This window comes from Amphiprion ocellaris, chromosome 8, assembly GCF_022539595.1.
Source record: "Amphiprion ocellaris isolate individual 3 ecotype Okinawa chromosome 8, ASM2253959v1, whole genome shotgun sequence".
NCBI lineage: Eukaryota > Metazoa > Chordata > Actinopteri > Pomacentridae > Amphiprion > Amphiprion ocellaris.
The window spans coordinates 6,197,107-6,212,374 of NC_072773.1; the positions used below are offsets into that span (position 1 = coordinate 6,197,107).

The 15,268-nt window shown below is 39.6% G+C and overlaps 1 protein-coding gene across 3 annotated transcripts in view; it reads left to right on the top strand.

Moving 5' to 3' along the window:
• Positions 1-15,268, top strand: part of spryd3 (SPRY domain containing 3) — an 87,121-nt gene that overhangs the window by 7,372 nt on the left and 64,481 nt on the right. For all 3 annotated transcript variants that reach the window (XR_008602516.1, XM_023261242.3, XM_023261243.3), the window contains exons 4-6: positions 3,780-3,904; positions 5,530-5,665; positions 5,744-5,932. Coding sequence is in view for 2 of the 3 variants with exons in the window: in XM_023261242.3 (XP_023117010.2) it covers positions 3,780-3,904; positions 5,530-5,665; positions 5,744-5,932 (450 nt within the window). In the remaining variant the exon portion in view is untranslated. The remainder of the gene's footprint in view (positions 1-3,779; positions 3,905-5,529; positions 5,666-5,743; positions 5,933-15,268) is intronic.

The following is a 15,268-nucleotide window of genomic DNA, read 5'->3' on the forward strand; positions in this document are numbered from 1 at the left end:
AAGATGTCTTATCTAGAAATGCATTGGTTTAAATTCAATTAATTTTCAATTAAACATATGTCATAAATGAAAAAGCAAAACCTGAATGTGAACCTACTGATTTAACTCAGCTTCTAGTCATCTTCTGCTGTAAAAAGCACAATATACATGAAGATAATTCATTCATTTAAAACATAAACATGTGAAGCTATACTATATAATGTATTCAGTTTTTTTTCATGGCTAAGAATGAGGCTTTTGGAGGCATGATCAGTCTATGGACAATAAAGTCCGAGTTACCTTATTTGACTGAAAACCTGCACATTTTACCAGTATTTCTGAGCTGCTAAATTAAACTACAAATAACAAAACCATTTAAAAACATTATCAGTTTCCATATTTTCTTTTTGGTGCTGGCAAAACCTCTTTGGTGGTTCCTCTATGCATGAAAAAAATGTAGTATATGGAGAATGCAATGGTTTTAGGGAATTTTTAGTACTTTCTGCTCCGATGTTTTCCAAAGAAGCCCATCTAATGAGGATGGCCTTAGTTTATTTGCATTCAATGGATTTTTAAATGTGGTTTGTCATCAGTTATTTTGCTAATATTCATCAGATTCTGAGGATGACTGTTTGGTCTTTATCTGGCAGCATGTTGGATGTGTTAGGTTGGGACTGGTACACACAAATAGCCACGTTTATCGTCATGCTTGCAGTTTTTTTTAAATTAGAATGTCATGATCATGAAGTGTACACACATAGTGAATTGGAATTTTTCAATCAAAACTATTTAACTAGAGTCAATAGTTAATATAATCAGTAGCCAGTTGTTTGGTCGACAGCTTATGTTTATGGAAGTATAACTTGAAATACTACTGTTAATGTTATTAAGTAAAAATCATTTGCCCTAGTTGCCATGGATTCAGTTGGACTGTACTGGACACTGCAAATGAACAAAAACATCTTTAAACTAGGGATGTTAATGATTTAATGGTAATGCGATACAATTAACTGTGCTGATTAACAATATATTAACTGATGAGGCACAAGACGAACGACATGCATGTCAGAAAATGGATTGTAGATCAGCTGTAGTACCTGTTTGCACCACCAGGTGGAGACTCTTACTGTTTAATACTGTAGCGACCAGAGGAGGTGTCATTTCGACTAAAGGTTGTTCCGTGTGGGCAAGTAGAGAGCATTGTGGGGGTTTAGCCAGCAATGGCCACCATGACAAAGACTTATTTGACCCTTAATGGACTCCGGCCAGAGCTCATGTGTTTAAGACACGAGATCAACTGAACTTATAACCCACTAGCACAGAACTGTGTGTGCATTTTAGTTAGTAAAGTGCAACCATGAGAAAGTCCCATGTGACACTTAATGCCTACCAACCAGAGCTCTAATAATGTTAGCAAGCTAAAATGTGCTATGACAATGGTGTTTCTATCGGATGGTTTGTGTCTATGCCAGATTAGCAGCATGTGAAATATGCTAAGGATGCAGCACAAGCTACGTGATAATTATCGCATCTAATGGTGTCTTCTGAGTTCAGTTTCTGTTACTGATTAATTGACTGATCACTGAAAAGGTCACAGAATATTGGTTAAAGAAATTGTTCAAAATCTGCATCCCTACATAATTTCAAATGTAGCTCTGCATCTTCATACATGTTAATTCCTTTTGTGTGTTAATAGTTGTGAGTTGTAAGACTTTCTGAATGGAATCTACAGACTTATCTGATGCAAGGCGCCTGCATCAGCTGTTGTGGGATAATGTTTGCCACATTGTCATTGTTTTAATTGCAGGCATAATAGTCTTTTGTTATAATGCTCCAATTAAACCTAATAAACAATGCACACATGCCCACCCAAGTTAGATTGAGGGCTGTATTCGTCGAATTTGGCCCACTAGGGACACTTTTCCATCTAGCACAGATGGAGCACCATCACCATCTTATTTGAGTTGTTTTTCTGGCCACCTGATAAATATAAATCCAACATCCATTCTCCTTTTCTGTTTCTCTCTTTCTGATTTGTTTGAGACTACACAGAAGGGGGAAAAAAAACAAATGTCTTTAGCAGCTAAATGTTAAACTGTTTGCCAGCTACTTTCTTTGTTTGGTTGGGATATTTAAGGTCTATTTTGGGGGTTTATGAAGCGACCCGACAGTCAATAAGACTTTGTGTTGTGCAAGAACATTACAATAAGTACTTCCTGATGGGTGTGATTGTGCTGTGTTCACAACAACCTTGGAAAACGGTATTTAAGGTAATAGAAAGTGTAAACTAGGTTACTGGCACAAAGGGGAAGCTGTTTTGACATTTAAAAACTAGACTGGATATATATTGCAGGGGGGAAAAACTCTTCCTAGTCAAAAAGGACATTGCAAATATCCACAATGACATTGTTCTAGTTATCTTCTTAGATTGCCACATCATCATTCTTTCTGGGACAAATGAAATCACCCTTTATATTCAGGTTAATTGGGTTTCTCATGGTGAATATCTGCAGCTAAATTATGACTAGTCAGAATTTGCTTCTAGCTCTCTGAAACTGGAATTATTAATAATGATTCAACGAGTAGATTAAAATATCTAATTCCCATCACTCCAAGTTGTCTACATTGTCCTTTTGATTATACAGAGTTTCGGGTCACTTAGAAATGTCCTTATTAGTGAAAGAAAAGCATTTTTTAAAATGAAGATAACAAACTAATCAAAAATCCAGTCTAGACATTGTTAATGTGGTAAATGACTATTCTAGCTGGAAACGGCTGATTTTTAATGGAATATCTCCATAGAGGTACAGAGGAACATTTCCAGCAACCATCACTCCTGTGTTCTAATGCTACATTGTGTTAGCTAATGGTGTTGAAAGGCTCATTGATGATTAGAAAACTCTTGTGCAGTTATGTTAGCACATGGATAAAAGTATGAGTTTTCATGAAAAACATGAAATTGCCTGGGTGACCCCAAACTTTTGAATGATAGTGTTTATAGTCATGAATTAATGTATTCATACTGCTCGCTTCATACTATTTATTCTGTTTACACTGTAAAATACTGTAGATAATGCTCCTTACTGCCACTTTTGCTGCTTAGATGCTAAGATGCATTTTGTTGTGTTAATATTCTGTGTAGTGACAAACAAGTTAAATCTAATGTGATATTTTACAGCATTTTTGATTGATCTTAATTACAGCAGCCACCATTACTTCTGCTAATACTGTTCATCCTTTGTTAGACCAGTATTTAGTGGGAAGTATGGCATTAGCAGCATCGTGCAACAAAAATTAGACTAGTCACAGTGTCTTTTGAAATATCTGCAGCAAGTTTTCTGAGCAGTTGGAACTGAATTACAGATCTTTGACTGTCATTTTGACTTGTCAGTATTCCGCTGTTGATATCTATAATGTTAATTTGGATAGTCAAATCAAGCCAATGCTAAATGTAGGCACATCGCTACACTGGACGGCTGTATAACCGTACTAGAAGTCAGTACTGGGGGTTTCCCCAAACTCCCACACAGACGGAGGTCTATGAAAGGCTAAGATTTACTGGGAGGCTTCCTCTCCGACGTTGAGTTTTCCACTGAAGGTGCAGCTCAGTGAAATTTCTCAGTAAAATTTAAGACTCGTGTTTTGATTTTGGTTCTCAGCCTTAAATTCATGCTGTTATTTTTAAAAATACCTTCTTAATTTCACCCACTCAAGTAAAAGTTGCATGTGGCAGTTGGAGTACATGAGCTGTAACTGGTGTAGTGACACTGTTGTGTGTTTTTAAATGTGTGTGTTTGTAGGTGACAATAGTGGACACAGGGGTGAGGGGGACCATTGCTGTGGGCCTGGTGCCTAAATTCTACAGGCTGGACCACCAGCCTGGCTGGCTGCCATACTCTGTAGCTTACCACGCTGACAACGGCAAGTAAGTCAAACCACAGTCGACTATACACTACAGTGCAGTTTGGTTTCTTCCACAGTTTGGGGAAAATTGATTATGGCCTCTTGTTGCTGCATCCACACATAACTACACCAGTAAATCCCAACATCATTCTCCTTTAAGCTTCTCAGTTTTTTCTTAGCTTTTTTTCACCATCATAAAATACACTTGATACAGAAATAGAATTTCTGGCACTGTTGATATAAACCCTGTAATATTTGTAGGGTTTCAATTAACAGTGGTTTTTCTTTCCTTTTTTCATTTGGATTCAAGCTATAAATTTATAGAAGGAGAAATAGAGATAGTTTCTCAGAGCTTAATGCCAAAATGTCCAAAACGCAGATAATGAGTTTGAAATAATGGTTTTTAAAAGTCCAGTGTCATGCTTTTTGGCTTTTTTCCCTTTAGTGTGTAATATAGTATAGCTTCAACTTTTCTGTGCATGTGAAAGGTCTGTAAACTTATTAAACCCAGTGTCCACAGCAAAGGGAGTTTTTCTTTCTCACAGAAAACTCTGCTCCTTATCTGCCTAAAATGCCTCAATAGGAATCCATGTTTGTCTTCTGTTACTATTTTTTACATCACCATGTAACACATAGGCAGTCAGCATTTACAGCCTTACTAGAGCCACATCTGCTACAGCTACATCCCTATGCTCAGACATCTGGAGTTACTGTACATGACCCACTTCACCTCACTTTTGTTGGGTCAGCTGACCAATCAGAGCAGACTGGGCTTTTAGGGAGAGGTCCTTTAAAGATGCAAGAGCTAATACGAAGCATGTCAGACAGCGAGAAAAGCTGTCTACAGTGTGAGAAAATAATGTTTTTTTTAAACAATAAAGCATGTAAACGCATTATGACCCCCGCATTTGACCCCCAAAATAACATTTTAATCTGTAAATGTGCAGAGTATGGGCACTTTAAAAAGCAGAAAAGCAGCAACTCTTCATGCAAGAGGAGCTAAAACAAACGACAACTGCTTTTTTGCTTGAGAAATGACTTCCACTAGAAATTTCTGTCTTCATCTTTAATGCTGGATTTATACATCTGGGTCACAGTGCACGGCAGTCCCACCACCTTAGTAAGTGTTGCATATTTCATCATCCGATTTCACCTGATGATATGATAATTGCAGCTCCAAACAGCACATTACCAGGCCATAAATAGCTGTAATTATATACCTCGGAGTAATTGTGTTTACATATTTTGATACCTTTTGTCATTAAGGGAGATAATGGGAAGCGGTGCCTTGTCTGGCTAACATTGCTGAATGGGAGGCTACTGCGGTGCAATCATTGGTTGCAAAATTATTCTTGTTTACATTCTTTTACCCATTTTGTGGTAGAGAGTGACAGTTGTGGCAAGCAGGAGGTTTGCAGGGGAAAAGGATGTGTGAGATTGCAAAGTAAGACAAATGAGAAAAGGATATAATTATCAAATTTTTTGTCTACCTGATACACTGTGCGTTGTCTTCGCATTGAACTGTGGTTGCTCCACAGCCCAATAAGCCTTATTCTTTGTTGCTTTAATGTTACCCACAAGCTAAAGTAGAAATTAAAATCTCACTCCAGTCCCAAACCATTGTTTTTATCTTTTCTTTCCTTTCAGGTTATACAACGGTAACCCTGTGGGGCAGCAGTTTGGGCCAAAATGTGTTCGTGGTGACCGCATCGGCTGTGGAATACACTCTGAAAATGTAGAAGCAGGTTTTACAACAGTCTTTTTCACCAAAAATGGCAAAGAGGTGAGTGTTTTCAAGCTGGTGTCGTCTTTGCTGATGTTGGTTCACTCCATGCCGCATTTACGTCCGTCTGCTGTCCAGGTGGGCTCAGTAGAGGTTCCTGTTTTGGCCGAGGGTCTGTTTCCCGCCGTGGGGATGCACTCGATGGGGGAGGAGGTTAAGGTCGACCTGCAGGCCGAGTGGTTCCTGGAGGAGGATGACAGTATGATGATGGTCGACAGCCATGAAGATGACTGGGGACGACTTTATGACGTCAGAGTGAGCGGCACGGTAAGAAGCAGAAAAACTCTTATTTTTTACTTTTTCTTTTGCATGTTTGTTTAAAGGAATGATCTATCATTTTCAACAGATTGGTGTTATTTGCTTTCAGAGAGATTAGCTTTGTATAGAGATGGCATGTTCACTACTGTTAAAAAGTTTGGGGTCACCCAGGCAGTTTCATGTTTTCCATGAAAACTCACACTTTTATTCATGTGCTAACATAACTGCACAAGGGTTTTCTAATCATCAATTAGCCTTTCAACACCATTAGCTAACACAATGTAGCATTAGAACACAGGAGTGATGGTTGTTGGAAATGGTCCTCTGTACCCCTATGGAGATATTTCATTAAAAATCAACACTTTCCAGCTAGAATTGTCATTTACCACATTAACAATGTCTGGACTGTATTTCTGATTCAATTATTGTTATCATCAGTGAAAAAAACTGCTTTTCAAAAATAAGGACATTTCTAAGTGACCCCAAACTTTTGGACAGTAATGTATGTCAAAGTATAGGCTTGTGTTAGTCACCCAACTAAGAAACTCCAATACCATGTAAAGGTACGTGTCCACAGGATTTGCCAATTTCTTACGTCCTATTCATTGTCTATGTGAAACGCACTGCTTAGCATTCTGGTTGTGTTGCATCGCCCCAGAGCTACTACATGCCCATTTGCATAAAGTAGCTTGACTTCTGTCCATCCATTATGTATACATCACTTAGTCTCATTAGGGTCGCAGGGGAGCTGAAGTCTATCCCTTCTGACTGAGCTTGAAGGCAGGGAACACCCTGGACAGGTCACCAGAGTTTGTCACAGGGCTACACAAAGAGACAAACAAGCACGCCTGCATTCACATGTATGGACAATTTAGGGTTACCAATTAACCTCAGCATGTTTTTGGACTTTGGGAGGAAGCTGAAGTACCTGGAGAAAACCCATGTGTGCACAGGGAGAACATGCAAACTCCATGCAGAAACATCCCGGGAAGACTGGGACACGAACCGGGGATTTTCTAGTTGCAAGGCAAAAGTGCTAACCACCAAGCCACTGTGCAGCCTTCTACTACTTTAGGCAAATTTGGTGTGGGGAGTGGCGGTCCGACGTATTGCGAAACTTTCATAAAAACGTCTAGAGCAATGTTGAACTAAAACGAGGACAGATTCAGCAGCTTGTTTCTTGCCTCAAATGCTTTCAGAAATACTTTTTGCTGAACTGTTTTCATAATAAAATTTGCGTCTGAGCCGCCATGTTGGTCCAATGCTTCTACTGGACTGAGGATCTGAAGGGCTGTAACGTGACCACCTAGTGACCCGCTAATGCACGCCCCCCAAGCGGGCGATATTCAGATGCAATGCGTTTCCATTTGACAACATCACCCCTGTGGACATGTACCAAAAGTTTTCAATTGCAGATGAGAGCTGGTTGGTGGACGTACGCAGTTCTAAGTTGGACTGCAAGAAACGGTTATAATAATCGTCTCTTAAAGGTGGAGTCTGCAGTTCTGGAGAAAAATTGTTAACATTTAACAAGTTAGCATATTTGGGTAGTTGGCATTTGCTAGATTCCCCCTCTCTCAAAATATGCTGGATTAATGTTGTGTGAATTGGTCTTACATTGACAGAACGTGTTTTGGATTCAAAGCATATATTCCACCTTTAATCAGTTAGGACTGCCCCCTAAATATCACTGCTCAACTTGCAGCTCCTTGAGTCAGATCAGGTTTTTGTCAAATTATTGCACAGATGAAAGTGCCGTCTTTAAACAACTTGTCTACAGCACTAACTGTAGCTGCAACTGATAGGGAGATGATGCAGTCAGCTTCGTCAGTTCTGGTGGTGAATGTTGGTGAAGTTAACTGAACTGTTTTTGTTTATTTTGACTATTTAGTTGACAGAATTGTTAGTAGCCAACCGGATGAGATGCTTCTTTTTGTGCAAGAATTTTATTATGGCTGAACTATTCAATCTCAAATCAAAATCACTTTATTAAAATGCAATTAGCAAATCACAAAGACTGCAATTTTATAATATACATTGTGTAGCTGATCTGACCCAGTGTTTAAACTGTCATGTGAATAGTTATATGAATTCACTGACAGTTTTGCTTTAGATGGTAACTCATGAGATCCAGCACAGGGTTTCAATCTACTTTACAGTGAATATTTCAGGTGTACAGTATCTGTCAGATGAACAACATAGATATATTCCCAAAATTGCCTTGGCCCACTAAGCAGTGACCCGGGTGCCCATTTTCAGTTTCTCTGACTGTGTGACAATCAAATTTTTTTCACAGTAAAGACAATGAACAAACTTAAAAGGCTTCTGCTCTGCAGCTGTGCACGGTTGTACTGTAACTGTAAGGAGGCCCTGAATAATATATTACTCATAGCTGCAGGTGAGACGTATTGAAGAAAAAACACCTAGAAAAATTGGAGTCAACTTGCAAATTCTTGCATTCTAAAATCTGTTGATTTAAAACAATAATTTTGGAAAATAATTTAAAATATACCATGAAAAATAAAGCCCAAGAGCATTTTTAAAAACATCATTCTTAACAGCAGCCACACCAAACAAATAATTTATTGACAGAAAATGAATAATGCACATGAATGAATTGTTTTCGAAGTAAAAATGCGAATTACAACCTGAGTATAAATCAATAATTCTTGATCTTAAAGTGTGAAAGCACATTTGTCAGATGCTTAATAGTTTTATTTCATTTAAATATCCTCATTAGATTCGTCACTTTCTATCAGCAAGTGATATTTGCTTGTACGCCGTGAAGTCCACCCACTACTCAAAGCTTGATTGCTGAATCTTGGTTGCTTGATTAGCACTACAGTGGTTGGTTAGATGCTTACACAAACCAGACAGAATTTTACCTTCAAAGAGAAATTATTGATACCCCTAAAGCCAGCATCTAAAAAAGAAAAAAAAATCAAAAAACTGTGTTTTGACCAGTGTTGTTAATTGGGGTTTCATATATTCAAACCAACCAGACTTTGCTGTATATGAAATAGTCCGAAATAAAATGAAAATGCAAATATATCTGTCAGATAAGGTTGCACAGCTCATTGCCTTCATTGTATGCAGACTGATCATGCTTAGTTGCCCCCCAGTCCCGGAAAACCCCTGGAAGGGTGGGACTTAACAGAAAACAGGTGTTAAAGAAACATTTACCAACCATTGTGGCAGATAGTGTTCCAACATTTATCCGCCAAACAGAAAGGATCCCCTCGTTTGCTGCTTGGCGGGTGTTAATTTTGGACCTTAATGGTGCTGTTTACTAGTATATAAGTGCTTGAAATAATTCCAAACTACTTTTTTGTGTTCCTGGGGGATGTGAAAACAGACAGATCGCATATGTTAAGGGTGTTTTTCTTCCATATGTCTTTTGAATGAGGCGGATTATAGTGTGGCTTTTCTGTAGCTTGTACTTCTGTGCGGTTGCTGCCGTTTGTCTGTGTTTGTTTTGTGCTCGTACAAGATCCTTCAACTGCCTGTTCTTCCACAAATCCCTCTTTGTTGACAACTATGCTTAATGTTCTCCAAAAATTCAGGGAAATCTCCCGACGCAGTCACTTGAATTTGAGTCATTTTGTCTCAACCGTTGTGGGATCTTACCCTGACTGGTTTTGGGTCACCTCTGGAGTGTTTTCGCAGCTTGCTTTGTGACATCAGTTCAGGGATTTTCCTCCGAGTTCTTCAGACATCACTTTCAGTAACAAGATAAACAGCTGACTCACAGTGATGGCTGGGGTCTGTTGTCTTTCACTGCCTCTCCACTGCATCAGTCTGGGATTATGCAACAATTTGGCAAATCTACCCTCAAAGCTTAGGCACACAAGCAGGGTATTACACCAACTTTATGTACAGATAAAACTATCAGGACGGGATCTTCCTCCAAGACCTCCCGTCAGGTCCTGCTTGCCGGATGTGGAAGAACGGTTGCCACATACTAATCATTTTAAATTGCCATCATAATCTGCAGACATAACCGTCCGGCCTTATTATACTTCAATTAAACTAACTCAATTATAATTAAAGCGAGTTCTCAAGATGCATTGCTTTTGGTTTTGTTATTCTGTCACGCAAACGCACAGTCTCACCAATGAAAGTTAAGGCTGCGTTATTCTGTCCGGGATGGGATAGAAGTTCTCCAAAAGCGGCTGATGGACTCACATCTGATATTTCACCTCATAAAGTTGTTATGGTAAATCTGGACTGTCTCCTGAGGGTCTTTTACTTGCTAGATCTTTGACTTTTCACCAGCGAGGCTCTGACTGTGTCAGTCTGCATTTGGTTTTGCCTGCTGCAGCTGTAAACAAGGTTTCAAAAATGCAGAGCTATAAGAGAATTAATATAACAAGAATAAAGTTACTTTTATGGTTGTGCGTTGGTGTCCGTTTGCACAGCTCCCCACATATGCTGAGTGAAGGATTATGGGAATGTGCGGACATGTGCTATGTCCGCCCACTGTGCTCGACACACCTCATTAATATTGACATTGACACAGTGCTACAGTCCAATCTGTAACTCATTGCTGTAAAAAGTGCAAAGTCACAGCCTTTTAGAAACTTTAACGTGAATCCCGTGTTTATTCTTTGTTTGATATGAGGGGAAATGCAACCGTCTGCAGTGGCCTAACACGTAACTGTTGTAGCATGAACAAAACCTATCCGGTACAGATGGTGTAGCCAGGTGAGGTGGAGTTTTTGGGTTGTATAGTCATAAATCTGCCTGTATTTCACTATATAGCTATACTCTCCAGACAGAATTTAGATCTCACATAGAGAATATACATTTAGATTTCCATTTAAATATTAAACTCTATATACTCATTTTAGGTAGGTATTTTTAGGTACACTAGGGATTGCCGCTATAACTGGTGATTTACCAGTTGATCTAGCTCACCTGTCAGGATATGATGAGACATGACAGGGTATTCACCGAACAAGTGAGGCCATGGAAACAAGCAATTGAAATGAGTTTCCCCGCTAGGCCGACTTATTTCGACCTTAGAGGAGCTCAAAGTTGAATCAATGATCCTTTGCTTCAAACTGCCCATCTGAGGTGGTTCGTCATTTGGTTAGGATGTTTCCCGGGTTTCTCTCTTTGGTGGTTTTCAGGGTATGTCCAACTGGGACGAGACCCAACAGTCGCTGGAGGGATTACATATCATATCTGGCCTGGGAACACCTCTGGATTCCCCAGGAGGAACTAGAAAACATCACTAGGGAGAACGACGTCTTGAAGACCCTCCTTAGTCTGTTGCCACCACAATCTGTTGAAGATGGATAGATGGAAGTTACGCTAACGGATTCCCTTTTAGCAAGCACTTGGTGACAGAAGGAGCGAACCAGAAAAACCCTTCCCTTTACACTAGACTTTTTGGCTGTTTGTTTAAACAAAATGGAGCCACTCCAATGATTTATTTGACAGGGACACGATGTCTATTAGTTTGTTTCTGAGTAAACATCTAGGAAACATTACCTACGAAGGGATGTCAAGAAGTTCTTGACCTCATCAGAGAACATCACGGTAGAACGATTGTTCTTTCATTATTCTTCAACATAGTCTCCTTTAACTACAATTCATTTGGCCCGCCGATGTTCAAGATTTACCGTCCCTTTCAGAAGAAGATCACATCTTGAGCCTCCTCAACAGCATACACGACTTCAGCAGCACTCTGAAAGTGGCGACCATACTAGAAAGATTTCAGTTTTGAAACAGCGATATCAGGCTTTATAGCATTGAGTTATGTCCCAAAATGTGAGTTACGCCCTTTGTTGCTAGCTGAGGCCAAGAACTTTTTGAAGTAACCTCGTAAACATTGAATACCATTGAGTCAAACCTAGCCATCTGTGTTATGTTGGGCAAGTTGTGAAAACACAGAGGTGTTCACAGGAGGCCTCTCGCTTCTGCTGCCCAAGTAATGGATTATTCCAAGTAGGACATTTATGTAGCTCCTTTCTCCTCATTACATTAACACCAGTGATTGTCCAGCCAATGCAAATTTGGTCGGAAATGAGCATATCTTCCAACTGATTGACCAGTTGACCTGGACACTCCAGCACCTACAATCCATCCATAAAACTTTGCTGATTCTTTCTGGCATGGTTTATGACTTTAGCCAAGTGAAGACGGTTAGGGTGTTTCTAATTTCGGATCCTTTGAAGCTAATTGAAGACTGTAGTGAACAGATCAAGCGCTTCAATAACGCCTGCATATTGCTCACATCTCCCTTTTCCCAGGTAGAGTTCAGGTACAGGTGTTATCTTAGACGTGGAGAAGGTTATGATTCAGCAGTTGGTGTTGGACGCTTGAATAGAGCTCATTGTTGGCAACAACTGTGTCATCAAAGGCGTCACAGAGCTCTACAGTAGTGATCTGTAACACCTTTGTTCTGTGTCGGGGAGTGAGCTCCATCCAACCTCTCATCCAGCTTCAAAAACTAACCGCAAGACTACAGGCAGGTCTCTGATCGACTCAAAAAAGACGACTAACTGTGTGGGTCCTGTGGCTGCATGATAAACGTGTCTATATGCAGTCAAAACGCACACAGACACACAATCCCATCATCTTTTCTGAAAGCAGACAGAGGTCATAAAAACACAGCGCTGTGATTCAACCAGCAGTCCTGCTTGCTGTCTCTCCTTTCTGTTTTTCTGGACCAAGGAGTGGCAATGGCATGAAATGTGTTGATGGAGCCAAGTGCCTGGCATCCCACCAGGTTGTAAAAATTCAATAAGTGGAGTAACGGGACTCTAAGGAATCTTTTACTCTTTCTCATGTGGTTGGAGGTTTTCACAGCTGGGGTGCCCTGGCTTCATGGTCCGCTCAGCAGTCCGGCACTTATTTCTCTCTTTTTTTTTCCTCCCCCTTCTTTTCAGCGTTCTCTCATGAGTAAGCAACCATTAACCTTTAAATCCATTATGTGGTCACCATTGTAAGCGAGTGCTAATACTTACACTGATATGACTATCGGGTTCTGACACATACAAGGATTTTAAAAAATAGGAGAAAGTTTGGTTTGAAGCACAGCAAAAGAAATATTTGGCAGAGGAAATGAAATGCTAGGCAGAGAAGCGAAGAATTTCGTCTTAAACGATAAAGATGTTTGAGTAGTAGGACTAGAGGTACAATATGTCAGCCACAAGGTGGTCTCACTTAATCTTTTTGTTGGTTTTTACTTCTAATTCTCTTTATTGTGTGGTTTTATCCAGCACTGAAGCTGTCTTAGTTTTCATCAACTTTTCCAAATGTCTCTGGATGGACTCTACTCTCCCTTTTTAGTCTAGTCTAGTCTAATCTAGTCATCTTTTCTTTCTCTTCCCCCTCTTAAGCTTTTATTATAATCCCTTACAAATCTGTCCAGCCAAAGACACAATGGACATTAAGGTGTTGTCATTGTGAGACTACTTCTTAGTCCACTAACAGTAGGAACTGACTAATAGGGTTTTTTTTCAAGGCCCAAAATTGATTATTGGTAAACAAGAAGGGCTCATAACCAATATTTGGAACCGATATACATCACATTTTATCCATGATCAGCATGTGATAGCAAAAACCTTGTCATTCATGACTGAGCTTCTTCATTTAGAACGATTACTTTTATTGAATTTATAAATATATACCAGTGTTTCCTCTAGGATTTTTTTCAACAGCGGCGGCAGGCTCTCCGGGACCCGTAAACAAATGGCACTTGACTGCAGATTTTACTTGTGCAACCTGTTTATTGAATGGTCAGTTGAAAATAGCTTTTTAAAGACTGAATGTAAAATTTTTAAAAAAATGAATAAATATTTGAACAAGCTCATCTGAAAATACAGTAAGCAGTTACATCATGATGTGTAAATATTAGCTTACTCCTATCAATTAGTTTACTCACGTTAGCGACACTGAGTTGGCACCAGGCCGAATTAACTTAAGCTACCAATATGTTACGTAAAGTTACCTGGTCATCAATATTTTGTGAATGTCTATTTAACTTTTAAAATCCATTATGAGCTATCTAAAGCTAATAACTTTTCTCCGGTAAGTCGCTGCCCTATTTTCCAAGACGGCTCTACTCTGACTCTGACCTGGTGCCTGGGTGCTTGACGTGGTGCCACTTTCAAGGCCGCGCGCTCGTGAGTAATTAACGTTGTATTAATCTGACGTACAAAAGAGTAGATACTAAGCAAGATAGTTATCTGTAGTTTACCTTAGTACTCGCGAGTACCTGATGCAGTGCAAGACTCTGCTGTGAAGGTGGAGACATGCGTCGGTGGTATATTTGCGACAATAAAAAAAGAAATTTGAAGGAGTGGCAGCTAGGATTTAGGAATAGTGGCCCGCCACTCCTAAATGAATGTAGAGGAAACACTGTATACATTTACACAGCATTACATACTTTAATGCTATTTGTTAAGAGAGTGTTATAGCAGGATACCTGTCATTCTTACCTATGTTACTACATAATTAAGGATTACAATAGTGAAATATGTGTAGTAGAAATAGGAATGAAGATGTGAGGGTGTCATGTAGGGCTGGCCCGAATAGCTATTTCTGGGCTCCGGATACTCGGCCCGGGTTAATGACGAATATCTGAATATTCGCTTCACTTTGTAATGTCTGACCTTGGGGGGTGGGGGGTGGAATGAGAATATTCGGATCTCAAAATAAATATTCGGATACCACTGTCACAACCGGATATTCGGGTCCAGCCCTAGTGTCATGTGACGCTACATCGCTCTTCTCAGATCAATTGTTTAAGATTGATCAGTTTAGCCTCCTGCAGTTATCTCTGCTGTTTTCCTAATCTTTCACTGCTTTGTCACTTTAATTTCCCACTAAGATCGATATCTTGTATTCAGACACTCTTCAGGTTAATCTGTTGTTGCTTTCTAACTTTGCCGCTAGCCGTTAGTGTAGCCTTAATGTTCTGTCAGCACTTAAGAATAAAAGTCTCTTTTAATTGAAAAACATCCAAAACATAAACAAAGGTAGTTTAGTTTTGTGTTGGACATGATGTTACTCTTAATTTTCTTTCCTGAAGACTTTCATATTTACTGCAAATGTACCTCTACACCAGATATCAGTTATCGTCTCCTTGATTACTCTTTGTTTACTCTTGTGTACCCTTGCATAAGTGCGTAGTATAAAATTGCCCCAAGCGGCGTCCACAAATTAAACGATTCGCTTGTCTCTCATCATGTTGTAGCTGACAAGTAGTACATTCCAGACTCTGGATGCCGATGTAAACATGTTGTATGTTTCCCAACTCAGATATTTCCGAGTGAAACTGGCTAGACTACGCTTCAACTGTGAGACTTCATCTGCTTTTCTTTTACTTCACAC